General features: G+C 34.2%; 1 protein-coding gene across 2 annotated transcripts in view; it reads right to left on the bottom strand.

Annotated features, from left to right (window-relative positions):
* LOC148947803 (rhomboid-related protein 2-like) overlaps positions 1–19,383 on the bottom strand; it is a 75,449-nt gene that overhangs the window by 30,983 nt on the left and 25,083 nt on the right. For both annotated transcript variants that reach the window (XM_089095445.1, XM_089095444.1), the window contains exons 2-4: positions 12,511–12,674; positions 11,254–11,421; positions 4,427–4,597 (exon numbers count right to left, since the gene is read on the bottom strand). In XM_089095445.1, the coding sequence (XP_088951571.1) occupies positions 4,427–4,597; positions 11,254–11,421; positions 12,511–12,651 (480 nt within the window). In that variant the 5' untranslated portion in view covers positions 12,652–12,674. The remainder of the gene's footprint in view (positions 1–4,426; positions 4,598–11,253; positions 11,422–12,510; positions 12,675–19,383) is intronic.

The raw sequence follows: 19,383 nt of genomic DNA, 5'->3' as shown, positions 1-19,383 counted from the left end.
AAGCGGGATTCAGATCGACATTCAGCACTATTGACCATATTTTTACTTTGGATGTATTGAGAAGGAAATATGCTAGAGGAAAAAATGGTCGGCTATTTGTAGCCTTTTTAAACCTGAAAAGTGCTTTTGATTCGGTAAATAGGAGGTTATTAATTGAAAGTCTGTTATAAATAGGCTTGCCGTCTAGCTTTGTAGCAATAATAGCAGATATGTATCGGAGGGTAAAATTTGTTGTGAAGGTTATGGGAAATTGTTCTAGGCAGGTTATGCCTCATGTGGGTGTGAAACAAGGATGTGCTTTATCTCCTAAGCTCTTCTCCTTGTCTATCAATTGTTTAGATAGGTTTATGAAAAATATTAGAGCCATTTATGTATCTTTGGATTAGTTTAGGCTATCATGCATGTTATTCGCGGATGACATAGCTCTAGTGGCGGATAGCAGAGATAATCACCAGAAGCAATTAGATATAATAGCAAATTATTTAGAAAAGAAGGAGTTAAATTTCTATGCTAAGAGATCATTAGTATTCACAGTTAGGGGCGAAGAAGATATTGATTCAGAGGATCATTTTAATTTGGAGGAAAGGTGTTTGACGATAAGGAAAAATTTTTTATTTGTATGTTAAGTACATTGCGTTAAAGATGCTATCTAGTGTTTTAAAAGATTGTAGTTTAACAGATATTGGGCAAATAGGTATGCTTTTGGGAAGTGATTTAAATCAGCTAGCTGACATGAGAATCCAGAAAAGAATTTTCCAGATAAAAGTAGTTTCTAGTCTACATTGGGGCTCTGAGGTTTGCGGTTTTGCTAAAGCACCTAAGCTAGAAGTAGTTCAGCTAAGATATTTTAAGAGAATTTTATGCTTGAAGGATTCATTTAGTTCAGTGGTACAGAAAGGAAGTTTGGGGCTTTTCTCTTTAAGGAGTGTTAGATTTGTTAGAATGATAAAATTCTGGAAGAAGATAACTAGGCTACCTAGAGTTCGGCTTCTTAAAGCAGCTCATTTGAAGAGCTTGAAGAACGGTAGACTTGATTCATGGCCAAGGTCAAGAAAATTCAGGACCTCTGTGGACTTTTGGAGGTATGCAATGAAGGAAAAGGCCGTATGGGTGAAACCATGTCAGTATGAAAGGAAGTCCAGCGAACCTTAAATGAACAAGAAATCCAAGAGTGGCAAGCTCATAAGGACCATTCTATGTCTTTCAGGTTTTACTCCCAAGCCAAAGACGGTTGGGGGGGGGGGGGGGGTATTTTAAATTTGGGGTGAATAAAGAGGATTTGAAGAATTTGTTGTGGGTAAGAGGGGATAGTTTGGATTTAGGTGAGAGAAGGAATTTTTTGGGAAAGTTTAGGCTGGCGACTGGCCCTTATTTTTGCCCAATGTGTGGATGTGTAAATGAAAACTTATTTCATTTTGTATCCGAGTGTGAAGAGCTCTGTCTAAATTACAAAATGAACGTTTTGTACGAGGGTTTGGGACTGAATGTTGGTTATGGCTGAGAGGAACACATGTGCTATTAAACAGTTGTGTAAGTTTCTTCGTTTAGGGATTAAACATAGGGAATCATGTTTGAGGAGATAGCTTGTAACTATTTTTAGGATTTCAATTTTATTATATGGTGTTTGTTGGTTAAAATGTTGAACCTTCGTGTGTTTCTTTTTTTGTCGTTTTGTTGTTCTTTTTTCTTTTTTGATTTTTATTATCTAAAGTTGTATTTTGTTCCTGAGCTTTGGTTTCTAGATTGTATTATGTGTTGCTATGGCCCACAGGCTTTTTGCAATAAATATTATCTTATCTATCTGATCAATTCATAAGTTAAATTTAAGTCTCTTGAATTTCTTTTGAAAGATCAAAGGTTCTGAGCAAATTTGCTTTTAACAAGCAACATTCATGAAAACATTTGTGGATGAAAATGAACGCAGACGAGAATAAGAACCAAATTTACTGGTTACCAAAAATTGCTTAATCGGACATCTGTATTATATACTTTTGTCTTAGACGTTACCATGTCTTCGACGTTACTTTACGTTACGTTACTTTTCGTCTTAGACGTTACTTACGTTACTTTTTGTCTTAGACTTTACCGAAAATTGCTTAATCGGACATCTGTATTATATACTTTTGTCTTAGACGTTACTTTACGTTACGTTACTTTTTGTCTTAGACATTACATTACCAGGTTTAACATTACCATGGATTGCCGATATTCCTTTAATCAACCATTTACCTTAAAATATTAATGTTAGTGCTGAATACGCAGAGATGATTCATTCTCGAAAATATGCGAATTTAATACTGTCTAAATACTGTTATTAAAGCGACATAATTCAGCATTTATTATATATTGATGCTATAATATAAATATGTTTGAACTAGCTAACGATGGAAAATAATAAATAATATGACATATATAAAAAAACGATAATAACAGAAATAAATAAAGATAAAAATACTTTCCAAAGCAAAAACTTAATACTTAATGCAAGGAATTAAAGAAAACAAATACGCAGAACTTAACACCCCCACCTCCCCCACAACATAGAAAATAGCAATTGGGGACTAAAAAGTGTCATTTGTGTTTTATATTAGATTCTGAAAACATACAAACATTTGAAAACAGACAAAGAAGTTGTAATGATTCGAAAAAAAGATAACAACAGCATGATGAATGACACGATTAAACCAATCGCTGCATTACAGCTTATATTTTTGTATATTTACCTAAAATATCTCAGTTCTATATTCACTGTATTCAGTTTTGTAATTAGTAAATAACTAAATAATCTTTTCCAAAAATTATTCCCGAACTTTCAGTTAAGAAGCAAATTTTAGTTTTTCTTTCCGTAATGTCTGTAAATCAATAAATATTGATAACTTATTAAAGTTGAGCAATGCATGTGATTGAAGAGTACTCTTGGATGGTTTGGGATTAAGCCAAGCTTAATTTACCTTATTTATCATTCAACTTTTTTTGCCCTTTTAATTTTAATTTGTCTCTAATTGACTCCAAACGAAAAGCGGGTCATCCCCGAATGGGGTGGGAGGATGTCGTAAGGAAAAATTTGATGGAAATGGAAACTTCTTAGGAGGGTGTAAAGAGGGATGCTTTGAATAGATTGGGATAGAGGAGGAGCGTTCGCAGCTGTGCTGGTGCTTCAGTGAGTTGTTAATAGTAGAAGCACTTGAAAGAGAAGAAAATATGGTATTTTTTTATATCAAATTCACTTTTCTTTGTGTTTTTCTTTTAGGTAGCCTATGTTATAGATATTCGTGCAAGCGAGAAACTATATAGATAATACACATTGTATCTTACTTTATATATTTGGTACGTCTCTATAACACCTAACCATTCAAGTGAGGGTATACAATGGGTAACTAGAGCCAATATATTTCCAGGTTGTTTTAGCAATAAGAATTTTAGATCATCACAAGACAGCATACCCTGTTTCATCTCACGGCTAGGGTATTGCGTTGAACCGTCAAGATTTTTTTTAAGGGCAAAGGGAAGTAAGGTACTATAGTTATGTGTTTGGGGGAAGGAGGCAATTAGGTAGACTTTTAGTATGTTCAAGGCATTTAAGTATTCCAAGGATTTTATATGTCTTCAGCATGGGTAAGAGGCTAAGCTACTATTCTACCCATTGATGAGTAAGCAAAATACCTTTTTAGACATATATATATTAATCTATTAAAAATTCCATAGTGAATATTTTCAATTTCATGCTTTTTTAACGGATATTTTTTTCAACATGTAAAATTGCCCTAGCAGAACATATTTCTGATACTTAAAAGATAACCTTTTGTACACATGTTTTCTATTTGCTTTATTTTAAGGCTTTGTACGTATTAATCACAATTTTTACCGCCTTTGTCTGTTCTGTGTATGTTGTGTTGGTTTTGGTAGCTTTTCTTGTTTGTTAGTTTCTTGGTTTCCAACTATCATTTACACCCTCATTCACGTACTCTTTTTTTTATTTTTTTTTGCATCAATAAAAGAAGTAGTTTTTCTTCCTTCGTGATTTCGCTTTTATAAAAAAGATGCAGCTAGTTTAATATTAAGCAGTGTCCCCAATTATCATTCTTTACCACCAATGTTGTTTTGTCAAATCTTGGCAATTACTTTCTAATAAACAATCAATCTATCGTATTTACTTCATAAAATAAACTAAATTTAAAAAATTGCACATTTTAAATAACGTTATTACCATGATAAAATGAAAATAGAAAAGACTACAGTAAGCTTCAGGCCTATTCACAATGAGATTTTAACAATACCGAGATTCAGCTAGCCCTAATTTGAGCCAATCAGATTTTTATAGAATTTTCTAATCGACTGAAAAATTTTATGCAAATTTCTGGTTGGCTCAAACCAGCACTAGTTAAACCTCAATATTAATGAGATTCAAATCTAAATGGGCCATTACCTCAATAAGACTAAGGAGAATGAATAAAAGAGGAGGTGGACAACATCTGAACTCCTCTACTTTGATGTTAACAGCTTCCCGGCGGGATTTTTGAGGCACAACCACTTTGGAAGCAAAACTAAGAAGACGATGAAGATCAGGATGGCGTCGACGTAAAACGTGGTCTTTAACCTGAAATGAGCACTGTCGCATTTTACCTTGAAAGATTAAAATGTAAAAGTGTATCCGAAACATGGTGCTTGGACAAGCATAATTTAAATTTCAACACTTTTTTTAAGTAATTTCAAATCATTTCAAATGGAAATATAAGTTTCCCATTAAGGAACAAGTGCAATTGACTCCGAAGACACTGTTTTAAGCCCAAAAGTGTATTTTCAAAACTAAAAACATTTGAATGAAGCATTCCGCCAGAGCGACTTAATAACATCTTCACTTTTTCATTCATGTTGGTTTCTGAGATAGGTATGGCTTCTTAACAACATTTAAAAAATAAATCATTTATGTCACATAAACTACTACTACTGCTACTAACATCTCACTGCAAAACCAAGCCGCCTGAGGCCAACACGGCTACGCACACTGCATCCCAATTTATTCAGAGCCTCCCTCTTTAAACCCTCCTCAGAAGTTCCAATTTTCTTTAAATCTTTCCTCACGAACTCCTCCCGCCCCATTCGGGGTCGTCTGCTTTTCGTTTTGCCCTAGATGGCTGGCCAATAAGGTCGATCTTGGGCAATTTGTCATCCTTCACCCGCAGAACATGGCCTAGCCATCTCGACCTTTCTCTTATTATAGCCCTAGATACATAAAGATACATAGCCTTGACACACAAAGATATGTGTCAAACAATAGTGAGATAATTATGTGCAGCAATCAATTTTTACTGAGTACAACTGAAATGATGTTTATCATTTCGATGTACAGAGAAGCAAATTTTTATTACAAATTTGATTAAAATCTTCTTCAAATTTTCAGATATTGAGACTCTTGTTGGATTGACATGGTCTTTTCTTTTTATCTGTATTAATTTTGTTGCTGCTGAGAATCTTCTTCAGACAAAAGTCAGCATGATTCTTGATTTTCTTTGTTCCTGCTTAACAGAAACCTAATTTTTTTCATACTTTCAGGCATATCCTACTAGGAATGTCCTACGAATTAAATAAATATTGTAAAGTGGACAAACACGTTCGAGATAGGCAATAGCGAATATAAAAATCAAGATCCTCAAAAGGAGGTTCAACGCACAAAAAGCTCTAGGCGCTTTATAGCTAGACAGAGGTAGCAATTTTTTTCAACGTTTTAAGAGCTCATACGTGCAAATAACAAGCTGGATTTTTCCCAATAAGGTTAGCGTAGTCTTTGAAAATTAGTTTAATTTTCAGAAACAGAACACTCGACAAAGACATTTGCTTGGCTAAGCCACCAAATAGCACACTAAGTGAGTTATTAAGTAGGTCTACAAATATTGTATTGAAAATATTCTTACATTAGCATGTTGAGAGACTAAAGAGAGTAAAGCCTGAGAGAGTGAAGTCTCTCAAGGTAATAAGTCAGCCTAAAAAACCTTCAAATTAAGAGGCAACCTAGAAAGAATTTCTAGGTTAAAACCTGCCATAAAATTCGCCTGTGTTGAATAAGTACTTCCGTTCATAGCCTAAAAACGACACGTCTTTCTACCCCTCTATATATGTAAAATTAGTGAGTAGTTTGCATATGCTTGAAGCTAAGCAACAAGATATTACCACTGTGTTTATTTATCATTGTAAGGTAATGCATTTACCACAGTTCATTAGAGATATTGCTTTGATAAATCTTGCTAAGAAATAGAGCCACGGAAAAAACACAATTTATGTGATTAAGAAATTCCTCTAGAAAGAAAAGTAGTGGATTATCTTATGCTAAACAATTTATTGGCCATTTTTAGAAGATTAAAATGGGGGGGGGAGGGGGTATGAGTTCAAAAGGCGCAAAAAATTCATTTGCCAATTTTCGGTTAAAAAGGTCTCTGTGGATCCGCATCACGCACATTCCACTAGGGAAGGAGTCCGTGCTTAGCCTCCTTATAACTCACAATCTGGCAATTTTACAACACCTTTCAAATATTTACGCATGATTTATGTGCTTTTTGCTGTTTAGACGAATTAGCACCCCTCCCCTCAACACAAACACACACAAGAAGAAATTTCTGGGTGAACGTGTTATCTCCAATACATTACAATTTTATTAAGATACAAAGTCAAAAAAAAGTATAGTTGTTTGAATTGGTTATGTGAAACTCACACAACCAAATGTATCTTAAAATATTACAAAAATTTGGAATGAGTTTTTAGTGAAAATAATTTCAACTTGGAGTTTTTTCTGTAGTAGCAAACGCCAAATTAAAAAAATGGAATCATGGGTGAAAGATCAGAAAAACATGCTAAAAAATTTAGCACCAAACATTGAAGTTTCTTTAGAAATTTTTCACTTCAGAATTTTCTGTGAATTTTCACAAGAAACTATAAACAGTGAAGTTTCTTTGTCCTTGGGAATCAACAAATTGTTATTTTGGTCGTTTTTACGGAAAAAAGCGTAGTCAACTTTAACTAATTAGTTTTGATTTTTTTTTCGGGATTCAGCGTTGTAACACCAACGGAAGTATGATAGTACCTTAAAAACCTCACGATTTTAAAGCGAATAAAAAAAAAAATCTTAGAAAATCACGGTTTTCAAGCCTGGATCCTAACACAGGTCCAGGGAGAAGAGGGCAGAATGTTTTTATTTAGATTATATTTGCCCTTTACAATCCCCATAAACTTTCAGATGAAACCAAAATTATGGTAGATCATACCTAAAGCTATACTGTAGTAATTAAAAGGGCTTCAAATGTAATCCCAAAAATAAGAAGCTCACACTTTCACGGATTTTTTTTTTGCATTCCAATACTGAATGTTGACAGAATTTATGGCAAGCTTTGCCCCAAGATTAGAAGTATTTGCTCTATACAAAGGACTAAGATCTCACAAATTATGGGGGAAATTTTTCGGGTTGTCAATTGAGGCAATGCTTTTTTTTCTCCAACGCGGACTAGAGTGAGAGCCAATGTGGAGGGGCTTCAAGTTTCTTCTGAGAGACATCACTCCCGTGAGCGTAGTTACTAAATTGGGCAGACTATAAAAACACATTCAAGAGCAAGGATAATTTAGACTTTTTCGATCTATGTAAATCAGCCTTACACTTGCCCCAAATCCAGTCAAACTCTACTCAAATCAAATTACATAAAAAATCAATCAAACAAGTACTAAGTGTTTTGTATGAAGATATTCAAATAAAATCTGTGTCAAATAGGGAAATTATCCCCGCTTTTTTGTTACAGCCTCTTTTCTTCACCACATACCTTTCCATTTTTAATTTTCAGTTGTATCTCAATGAAGAGGTGTTTCAGTTAGTTTAGAGCCGCATCTAAAAATCAGATCTTAGAAAAACAAATATCAGCAACTTAAAAAACATAGAATACAAAAACAAATGCTAATTTTTTTATTAACTCATTTTAGTTATTGACTTGGTGTACTATAGCTATTCGTTAGTTTAATTACCTTGAAAAATCGTATTTATTTAGACGCCAGAGCGACTTGGTTTTCCCGTGTAGAACCCTTTGAAAATGTATTTTTATTGAAAAAATCAGTGTGTAGACTGTCCGTTGAGTAACAAGGTGACTATCAAATAAGCATAGCATTGAAGTAAGCACTGCATAGCTCAAGGATAGGGCCATCTATGGTAAGGCACTTTCTTAGCGCTTTTTTCTGCTGAAAGGAGTTCTGTGAAATTAATCAGGTAAAACTTACCTATCATAACAGAGATACAACATCCTATGAAGACAGTTTATTCTCCGATTTTAAACTAAAACAACAGACAGTTCCTTCCAATAGCTATAAAATGCTTCAAGTGTTTATTTAGATTTGTAAAAAGAAGAGGAAATCGGAAAAGACTTAATTTAGACAGATAAAGTAGTTGGATAAAAATAGATCTTTATCGAAGTTACTTGTTAGTTCATTTTTTTTTCAGATAAATTCTAAAGTATTTAAACTAACTGAGGATACAAATATTAAAAAAAATACTAGAATACTAAGTATTACCTTTTTCCCTACGATTACTCTTGTTAAAAATAGCCTAGCTTGAACTTGAGTTTCATTTTGACAATCATTTTTAGCTATTTAGATGTAATATATGATATTTATCGTAAACAAAAGCCAGAAAACAATTGCAAAAACTATACATCATCAGCCGTCAAAAAAAAATACTAATAATTATAATAGGGAAAAAACGAAATAGCGCAATAACAACAATTAGAAAATGAGGTACTATTCGCAAAATCGAATTTAAATACCATTTAGTTTATAAAAAAATATTGTTCTCAACCTATACCATATTAGTCGCAAGGAATCTCCCCATACCCACTTAGTTACAATCACTATTAATCATACTTATCAGCTACCTTTCTGATTCATCTATATCTTAAGAGCCACTTCAAGCATCATCCACTGTCTAACGATTTCAGTTCCTTCAAACTAGCACTAAAAAAAGTACTCTTTCATTTAGATACCCATGCATAGTTATTTATGGGACCCTGAATATAGTCAATGCACATGCAGTTAAATATTGCAGGTAAAATAAATCAGCTACTTGAAGTAGCTGACTTGAGTACTGCCCAATTCTCAAGGTGTTCAACGTAGATATTTACAAGTAAACCCGATGAAGGGACTCTCATCAGGGAAACCCATTATATACTGGTGTGAAGAGTCTTTTAACTGAAAACACATGGAATATTTACTATACAACCTAACCAAGTTCATTAGAAAATTAATATTGAGTCCTATTGCTCACTCCCCAATTAGATTATAATTAGCCTATAAAATAAAAGTTCAAAATAGGGATAAAATCCTTTTTAATAGACAGTGTATAGAAATTCACAAAAAATACCAGATATTTCGGTCACATATACAGTGACCGTCATCAGTAGTAAACCTGATGACTAGTTCTGATCAGTAGTTTTACTACTGATGACGGTCACTGTAGATGTGACCGAAATATCTGGTATTTTTTGTGAATTTCTATACACTGTCTATTACAAAGGATTTTATCCCTATTTTGAACTTTTATTTTATCGGCAGTGTGGTCTCCGAAATCATCTAGATTATAATTTGATAATAATTGTTTTAAAGTTTATACTGTAACAAGTGTTCAGACTTCAAGTAGGTAGTTGTGCATATGGAAACGATGCCAAAGCTGCTTGATGCTGTATTTCCAGAGCCATCCATGTTTTTAAGATTTTCTAATAAATCTACAGAAGTTTTATATAATACATTCGGGAGTGAAACAAAGCTTTAAAAGCACTATGTTACCGTGTCCCAAATTAGTGAATCTCGACATTTACCGGTGAATGTCCGAAATACCTATTTTCCTTCTTGGATTTAGTCAGTGTTACCAGTCAACTTTTTCAGTTTTATGCAAGGTTTGGCGGTGACAGGTTAGGTTAGATTAGGTTGGGTTAGGTTTTTAACACATTTCTGAGATTTATAACCTAATTTAACCAAACCTATCTTAACACAACCTACCCTAACTTTAATTTCTACCATCAAAGCTTGCATAAGACTGAAAAAGCTGATTCGCGAAGCTAATTGAATTCAAGCAGAGAAAAATAAATTTCGGACATTCACTGGTGAATGTCGACATTCACCAATTTCTGACATTCATAATAACCAATACATAGCTATTTTCTAGTATTTAGAGTGGACACTTTTGTACAGGTAACAATAGGTCTTAAAGGGTCCCTTTTTTGTGTAATTTTGGCAAATCGCTGAATTTTGGGCAAAAGATACCCCGAGAAAATTTTTTAATCTACATATTCTTCTATTTTGCTTGAGAAATTTTCAGCTGCTTTATAAACTTTTGAGCAAACAGATCAGTAAGATCATAGGTTAACCTATGATCTTGTGTAACTATTAGAATATAGTGTATAATATAGTGTAATAAAATACAGTGTAACTATTTGTATAACACTTAACCCTATGTAAACAAATTTCACAATAAAGAGTGCTTTAATTGCTGCCATTTAAAAAATCTTCATGAACTTTTTATGTTTTGAAACATGAAAGGGATCACTTTAATAAACAGAATTTTGGGAAAGTCTTGCTTTCTGAGAAACTTGGTCCACTGTAATAATAAAGGTGAAAAATCAATTTTTCTTGCTTTTTTTAACAAATTTTAATATCATATCTTCCTCCCCCTTCACTCTACAAATAAACATATCAAAATATAAGCATACAACCGGGTATAGTATACATTTTTTCGGTGTCCTGTTGGTGTTGCTTCGCTCTAAATCGTTAAAACAATAGGGTCTGGCTAAAATGAAAACCTGTTCATTCAAATCCGTGTTTAATTATAAGAAAATGATTAATTATAAGAGAAAAAACCTAATTTCTTCCATAGAACCAAAACTAAAATTCATCTAAGCAAAAATAACAGACTAAATAAACTAAAATCTAATGAAAATCAATCTTATTTTTACTTATTTCTTCACAGAGCAGCGTTTTTTTTTATTTATATCTCTCATCTTTATCTTCTTTACTCTTTCACTTTTAGAGAATTTCGTTCCTGGCATTTAGTGTTGGCATCTTTTTTCTTGCACTTTTTCAGTGCATTTTGAATAACTAATAGTAAATCTTCTAGCATATATAAATGAAAGAAACCACACATATTAATCTACACAGGTTAAATTCATGAAACTAAACTGCAGCAATACCGACTGTAAACCAAATAAATTGCTTGAATATCTTTACTGAACTTACCATAGTCATAAATTCATGTTCATCTAAATAGCCATTTGCATCTCTGTCACAAAGGAAAAAAATTTCTTCAATCACATCTTGTCCTAGGCTCTGGAATTCTTCTGGCGAGGCTTGGACAAAATCTTTCAGTTCGTGCAATGCTATTCTACCATCCCTGTTTCTGTCAAGCTGGAAAAGAATATTCATAGAAATTAGTAGTGTTCAATGTCAATTCAGATTCCGACTTATGAACACAAGGTCGTATTTCCAATGAGGCAATTTGCATCTGGCCACCACAACTTCAGACACTTTAGGCGATTTTTTTGTTGAGGGGGTGAAATTTTTAGAAAAAATTAATTAATTTCTATTCAGAATTCCAAGCAGTTTTTTCACTTTGAAGTCATTTTTCGCATCTATTTAGCAGTTGAAAGTAAGATAAAGACAATTAATCCTAAAATAATTATTGAAAAATTTGAGCCTTGAATGAATATACATAGAAATTATTCTATCTAATTTTTTATATCATCTAAACCTGAGCGATGGTTTCAATTAGCTTTAGACTTTTCCCTAAAAAAAATTCAAAGATGAAATAAAAGCTGGTTTGTTCAAATTAAATCTGAATTTCAGTTTTTTCTTGAAACATAGTCATTTATAAGTCAACATCAATTTTATTCTCTTCAAATTAATCTCTCCTGGATGTTATATACTTGTGCCAGCACTTTCTCTAATGTTCAAAGTGCTTCCGGTATGTGCTTTTTCGTATTACCTTAAGCTCTTTCATCAGTGCACTCTTTATTTTAACAATTGTGGCAAAACATCGAGCATTCTTTGACCTTCTCGATTTTTGACACAGAAAAAGTCACAGGGGGCTAAGTTTCGTGAAAATGGTGGTTTTGGCATGATAGCAGTATTGTTTTGGCTAAAAATTACGATAAATACAAAATACTTTCTTTCTATACAGCCACAATTGAAATTTTTTTAGCACTATCCACTTTCTTTTGTAGCCTATAAAAAGAATATAAAAATGGCAACACTTTGTTATTCTAATGTCTTTACCAATTTAGGAGAACTGGTGAAACTAGCGATATTGAGCCAGAATCGGATTACTTTCAGGATTGATCCAGCTCAATAAGACATGATGAATGAACACAACAACTGATTTTTGGGGAAAGTGAAAAAAAAAATGAAAGACAGAATAATATACAATTTATAATTCAAAAAGAAAAGAAGAGCAAATATGTAATTATGTAGAAAATCCTGTTTAGAAAAATAACTCACCCTAACAAATACTTCTTTCCATTTTAACGACTCCCTACCCAGTTCATCATCCATTTCAGATTGTATATCTGGGTAGAGTCGACCACTACGTCCACTTCCTCGTCTTGATTCCAATTCATATTCTTCTCTAGGTCTGTACATCTTTGACTAAATTTCAATGTAATCTGCAGAATAATAAAGTTTAATTTAGTTTGTAATATTGTATGTGGACAAAGGCCCGCACCCATAGAGGGGAAGATGAAGGGAGGTTATGAGCCCGTTACCTATTCCCAAATCTTGAAATGTTTATCTATTCCCATATTTCTTTATGTTTTTCATATAACTGTATTTTCATATAGCTTTTTACTTATAAATACTTCTGTATATAGGGGGTAACTAATTTTCAATACCTGTTTCATGTAATAGAAATTATTTAGATTTACCTTTGTAGATTCTTCCTCTGTGGCAATAATAGTCATCTTAAGAATACAAAAGTAATGAATAAAAGAGGGAAAATATGTTTGTATTCCTGGCTGATTGATAGCTTTAAGAAAGCCTCTAGCCCATAGAGTGGGAACAGGGATGAACATGCCCAGCTTATTTTTGGACTTTGTTTCTTAATTTTGCTGCACAAACTTGAAATATTTGACCATCCTCTACATATATTTAAGATAATTCTTTTCTTCCACAGTTCTTCATAGAAAAGTGCCTTAATTTAGTTTCTCTAACTTTATTCATGCTTTTTACTGTAAGTCCTAAATATCCAAATTATGCAATATCCATCTACTAAACTTCATCTACTAAACTCAAGATTCAAGCATATTTTTTTCTAGAGCCGCTAGGATTCCCACTATTTACTGCTAAAGAAGAAGGATAACATAAGCTTTTATTTCAAATAATGAGGTCTAATATCAGTTGAAAGGGTGTATGATGTAATGGTGTATCTACATTGAGATACGTTTCTAATAAGAGGTAAAGTTACCCATTGGTTGAGGATTCAGTAGTCCTTCCCATCTGTATTCCTTTGAGGGATGGGTTTTCTTCTTTTCTTACCTGAAAAAACCTGGAAGTTTCTCCATAGACTTTGAAGAGGAGTGTTGTGGCCCAACTTGTCCTCAATGAGCCTTCTCCATCCCTCCTCCTTTGTCAGTCTTTTTGAAATCTGCTGTCTTTTGATTAAAAACCATTTTGTTCTCAATTGAGGGGTATCTAGAGAAAATATTTTTTGCCTTTCTCTTCTCTAGGTAGGCTTTCTGGCATTTAGTGTTCCGTCCACGAGTAGTTTTTTTTTTATTTTGGGGTGGAGTTGTTTGTAACCAAATATTCTCTCTGAGGAAGCTATGATCGCTGAAGTAATTTTATTAGATAATGATTCAATTGATCACTTGAATTATTTTCTGAAGCCTTTTGATCTAAATTGTGTTTCTAAGAATTCCAGAGTTAGTCTTGAAATTTCCAGAATTTCACTGGCAATAGTACCCTGACCTAACTGGGTTAATGTTTAGTGTCAAGGATAGAATCTAGTGGTTAGGATTCAAAGTCACAGAGTTTATGGATTTCTGAACTATTCACAATTTATGTTGATGTGAAAGTAAGGTCAATTGTTGAGTACTGGCCTGTCTGCAGATTCAGGCGGTTATTTAGGTCTTTGGGGGTGACAAGGGACAATTTTTTTTGGTTGTCAGCATGTAGCCTAATTGGTCAGAGGGGCTGCAATTGAATCTTCTGGTGACACTGTGTCCCATATTCTGTAGTGTAGGTTAAAGTCGCCAGTAAATATTTTCACAGGGCCACATGCATTCACAATCAGTTTGAACTGTTATAGGACAAATTTATTAGTCCTTGAAGCATAGCAATTTGCAATGCTAATCCACTTATCACTTCCGAGTAGTTTTATTTCTATTATACCAGCCTCCATTTCCCCTTGTGGACTGAGGTCATGTATTCCAAATACTACGTCATTTTTCACAAGTGACAGTAGGCCACCACCTGTTGTGTGGACTCTGTCCCAAGGGGCAATATTAGACCCTTTGAAATCTTGAACAGTATTCTCCTGTTTTAAAAAAGTCCCTTGAAGTAGAAAAATATCAGGAGCAAGTCTGACTAAAATATTTTAAAATTCTTTTCTTTTGGCTTAGATAAATCCCCGGATGTTTCGTTGGGACACTGAAAGAGAACTAGCCACTAGTGTGTGAGAGAGCTAACCTAGGTCTCTGTAGCTTATTCCCGTCACCTTCTGAGCTAAGTATAGCTTCCTTTCCTTTACGTTTTCTTTCCACTTTGCCAGGGCTACTGGTATTCGATGGGACATTAATGGTTGTAGGGCTTAACCCTTCTCTGTTTAGGTTTTCAATTATGTTAGTCAGGCTGAGGGCTACATTTTCAATAAGTGACACGTAGTTTGGTTTTCGGAGAGGCCACTCTACTAGTCATGCTGCTATTCACCTCGTTGATTTCGTAAATAATTGTCTAGAAAGGCGCGAAATTCCTCTAACAGTATTCTTTGATTTTTAAAAAAGCTTTTGATACAGTAGATTTTAGTATTTTATTGCGAAGATTGGAATGTAGAGGCATAAAAGGATCATGCTTAAAATGGTTTGAAAATTATTTGAATGGTAGGTTTATTAATTTTGTGATAGATGGTGTCGCTTCTGCTCCATATCCTGTGGCTTATGGAGTCCCATAAGGCTCGGTGCTTGGTCCTCTACTATATTTGGTATATTCTGATACGATCATGTTTTATCTGCCAGGTTTTTGTCTCACCTCGTTTGCTGATGACACTGCATTAACATTTTATAGTCGGTGTTTACATAGTTTGACTTTGAAGGTTAATCAAGTTTTTTTTTTTAAGTTTCCATATTTTTACTAGTTTAAGCTTCCTCTTTGTTAATATTGTAAAACTAGCTTTATCTTATATTCAAGAGTAGGTGAGCCCCTGGACATTAATGGAAAAATTTTGTTTGCCTCCCTGGAGTTAGTGACATGGTTACCATTGCAGTGTGGGCACTTGAGAACCTGATCTTTCTTAACTGTCTTGGATTGGGGACATTCTTCCAGGGTGTGTTGTCCACTACATAGTTGACATCTTCTGCATATGCAGCAATTTAAAGCCATGTGGCCAAAACCTTGGCAATTGAAGAACAGTATTGCTTGGGGTATAAACTGCTGAACTGTATACCTTGCATCCCAAACAGAGATTTTCAGTGGGAACTGAACATGCTGATTAAAGGTGCAAACCAAAGGGATAACCAATGGGCTTGGATTTTTGAAGACCATTGTCATTGGTTGGATTCTATTGTTACCTTGGACCTCCAATGCAAAATCATTCAGATTGGTGACCTCCTCAGATGGGATGAATACAATACCTTTTCTGTTATGATTAAAGCGGGGTTGGAGCTAGAACCAAGCACAAACTTTACTTTACAGCCATTTACTGCTACATCTGAGATAGAAGGTATAGCAGTAGCTACTGATTGGTTCACAGCTATTATGATAATAGAGCCATCTAGTCCAAGTCTTTCTAAGACTGAACCATAGTGGCCCCTGCAAGCATGAATTTGAATGATGATTCTTCTAGGACCCCAAAGAAATTGGGGAATTTATTCTTCCTGAGACCAGTGTTGCAGAACAGGAAGAACTTCCCCAAGCACTCATGAAAATTATCTTCCTGCAAAAGTTGGCAGAATATCAGGAGTATACCCAAGTCTACAGAGATGGTTCAAATATGAAAAAACGCAGCTTTGCAGTAGTTATGCTCTTCCAGAGCCTGTCTCTTTCCTACTGTTTACCCCCTAACCTGACAATTTTGTCTGCAGAGCATATGGCAATCAAGTTTTCTCTTCAGGCCATATCACCTCAAACAGACACCAAACATCAGAAGTATATTGTCTGCACTGATTCACTGTCAGCTCTGGATTGCCTTTAATATGAGCAGCACCAAGCAATAAATGTTGCCATTGAGATTGAAAGTTTAGTTACAAAACTAGCAAGAAAGGGTATATCAGTTCTATTTATATGAGTTCCAGCACACTGTGGTATAACAGGAAATGAAAAAGCAGACCAGGTTGCAAAACAAACCTCCCAGCTGGGTCTGATCACTCACACCCCTATTACTAGTGCTGAATTCCTGTCTCCAATCAGTTCAAAAATTTCAGAGGAAGAAGAGGCTTGGCTCAATTCTTCTACTACCCAGCTCATGGATCTGTGTGATTATAAGCAGCCATAAAAAAAATATACATCCCATCTCATACCCTTTCAACTTGCCTTTACTGTCTTAGATGTGGCCATGCAGAGACACAATCAACCCTATTCCTATGGAAGATGGCCCCATCTTTCAACTATGATACATGTAGAATGTACGAAGAGACATACGTCACACCATTTTCAACTGTAGACAATATGAAAAAGAGAGGGAAATACTAAGGAATTGATGTGAGAAGGCACTTAAGGCATTTACAACGCATTCTGTTCTGGGACATTACTCCTCACCTTCTTGAGCTAGAAAACTAAGCACAAACCTATTAGGCATATTTTTTAAGACTACTGGTTTGGTTTATTCTCTATAAAATTAGATATCTTATTTACGATTTTGCTTTGTTTATATTATCAGTATTTTATCTGTTTATATCTTTATACCTGGATGCATGAGACAGGTTATAAAGAAAAATTGCATTATTTATTATAATTGTGTTGTATATTTTAATTGATGTGTGACAAAGCATAGTTGCATTATTTTGATTTACGTTTTACAACGCAGGCAATTGTTGCTGGTGAATAAACTCCTACAAATAGCAAGATAATTTATACATGATCAAGTTCAGCGAATATTGACTGAAGCGACACCCAAGCAAGCTAGTGATTACAGAAGATAGAGAACAATCAAGTGATACAAACGCATATGACCTATTGGTCGAACACGTCAAAACCCAAACAACAACAACAACAATGAGGTCTAAAATATTTCACATTTTCATATAGACTTGATTTTTTTTTCATTGCATTACTTCTAGAGTGGCACTTTAATCCTATAAAGCAAAATGTAATTAATAAACTAAAAAACTAGCTTTATTTAAACACCCAATCTAGCAAAGTATTTTACTTGTGCCAAGTAGCCAACAAGCAGCCAACTATCAAAAACGCTGTCCAGTGGCCTCATTAAAAAACTGCTGAAAAAAACTGGAGAGAGAAATCATGAAAGTCTGTGTTGGACAGCTAATCCTTTGGAAAATTATACATATTGATGCCAGGGCGGATTTAGAGCAAAATCTTGTAGGCCCAATGTGACAAGGGCGCCCATGAGCAATCGGGGGGGGGGGGGGGGGCAATGTGACAAAGGAGACAAAGATTGACCAAATTGACAAATTTAGTGCAAAAAACGGGTAAAAAAAAGAAAAACAAAAGCAAGGAATGAGGGTGCCAGAAAAATCTTGAGGGGCCCAGAGTCCCCGACCCCCTGGATCTGCCACTGATTGATGCCTCTACCATCAACATAGAGGAGGAAGAGATCTGAGTAAGACAAATGATTTGCTTCAAATGCAAATTAAGATGTCCGTTCAGTAATATATCTGGAAACAGGTTTCCTCTTCATTTCTGTTTTTGTGGATAAGTAACATTCAATCTTGAGCTTATGGGTTTTGCTGGGTCAAAAGGCCTAGGATCTGGGGATAGGCCAAACTATTTTCTTTAAGGTTGTCTTTTTTATTGAAACAAAAAATTGCCAACTCAAGATTTACTTTGAGAAAAGCAATGAACTATTAAAAAGACAAAGATTTTTAATATAAATGTTATTCATCAAAAGTTTATATCAGCCCAAATGACAATACATTATGGTAACCCATAGAAATCTTCATTGGGGCATAACAGAACATTTGGTTTAAAAATGTTCCCTTGGAAGCCCAAGCTAATTTTGTTTAGATTTGGCCCAACCCCAACTTTAAAAGGGTACAAGAGTAAAACAAAATATGTTAGAATGTCTAAAAGTAGGGGGGGGGGGCCAAAAAAGCTTTACACGGTTTAATTTTCAAGCCTAATCTTTAAGCCTATTATTCTTATTAACAAGTTATATTGTTATTACATTCAGAAGCTTGCAAATGACCATAAGAAATTGAAAACCAAATGTGGCAAAATATTCTTGAACTATTCTTTCTCACCAAAAACCATCAATATATTAAATTTAACATTTCTAATTGATTTGAAATGGTTACACACTTCTTAGAAATTACTTCTAGTGAAAACCATACTTAAAAGGGGTGGTTCACATCTATTCCTGTTAATTATAGACCTAAGAAGATGTGCAAGATTGTAAAAACAATATGACATTAGTTAAAAAAAATATTAAAAAAGAGTTAATAAAAGAGAATACCTTATTTGGCAGTTCAATGAAAAACACACATAACAGAGTCTAACAATACATAACAGGGTATCCAGGAAAGCAATCTTTCACTTAGAGAATTGTTGAGACCAAGAATCCACTTGGCTGATTGGCTTGACCCAAACACTAGATGGATGCAGAAAAAACAATGCACAAATCTTCAAAGCTAGGCTATAGGAAGTCTGTATGGAAAGTATTATGGTTGAAATAGAGAGGATGGATTGACTTGATGTATCTGACAACTTCCATTAAATTCAGGACTACCTGTCTCAACATGGCAGGATTGCTCTTGACACTTGCTTTTCCCTTTTTTAGATTTACAAGAAGAAATATACCTAATGATAATGTTAAATGGCTGTTTCTGAATAATTATTTTACTATTTGTATGATTGCATATTTAGCCTTTTGCAATAGGTTTCACAAGCCTTAAGCCTTTTGCTTAAGTTTTTATTACCATCAACTAGACATAATTGTATGCCTTTCCTTAGTAGTAGGTATGAAGCACAAAATACTTTGCCTGTACC

The sequence above is a fragment of the Artemia sp. Qi Xiang Cuo genome, chromosome 10 (assembly GCF_049724085.1).
Source record: "Artemia sp. Qi Xiang Cuo chromosome 10, ASM4972408v1, whole genome shotgun sequence".
Classification (NCBI taxonomy): Eukaryota; Metazoa; Arthropoda; class Branchiopoda; order Anostraca; family Artemiidae; genus Artemia; species Artemia sp. Qi Xiang Cuo.
This window is presented reverse-complemented; position numbering and strand designations above follow the sequence as displayed.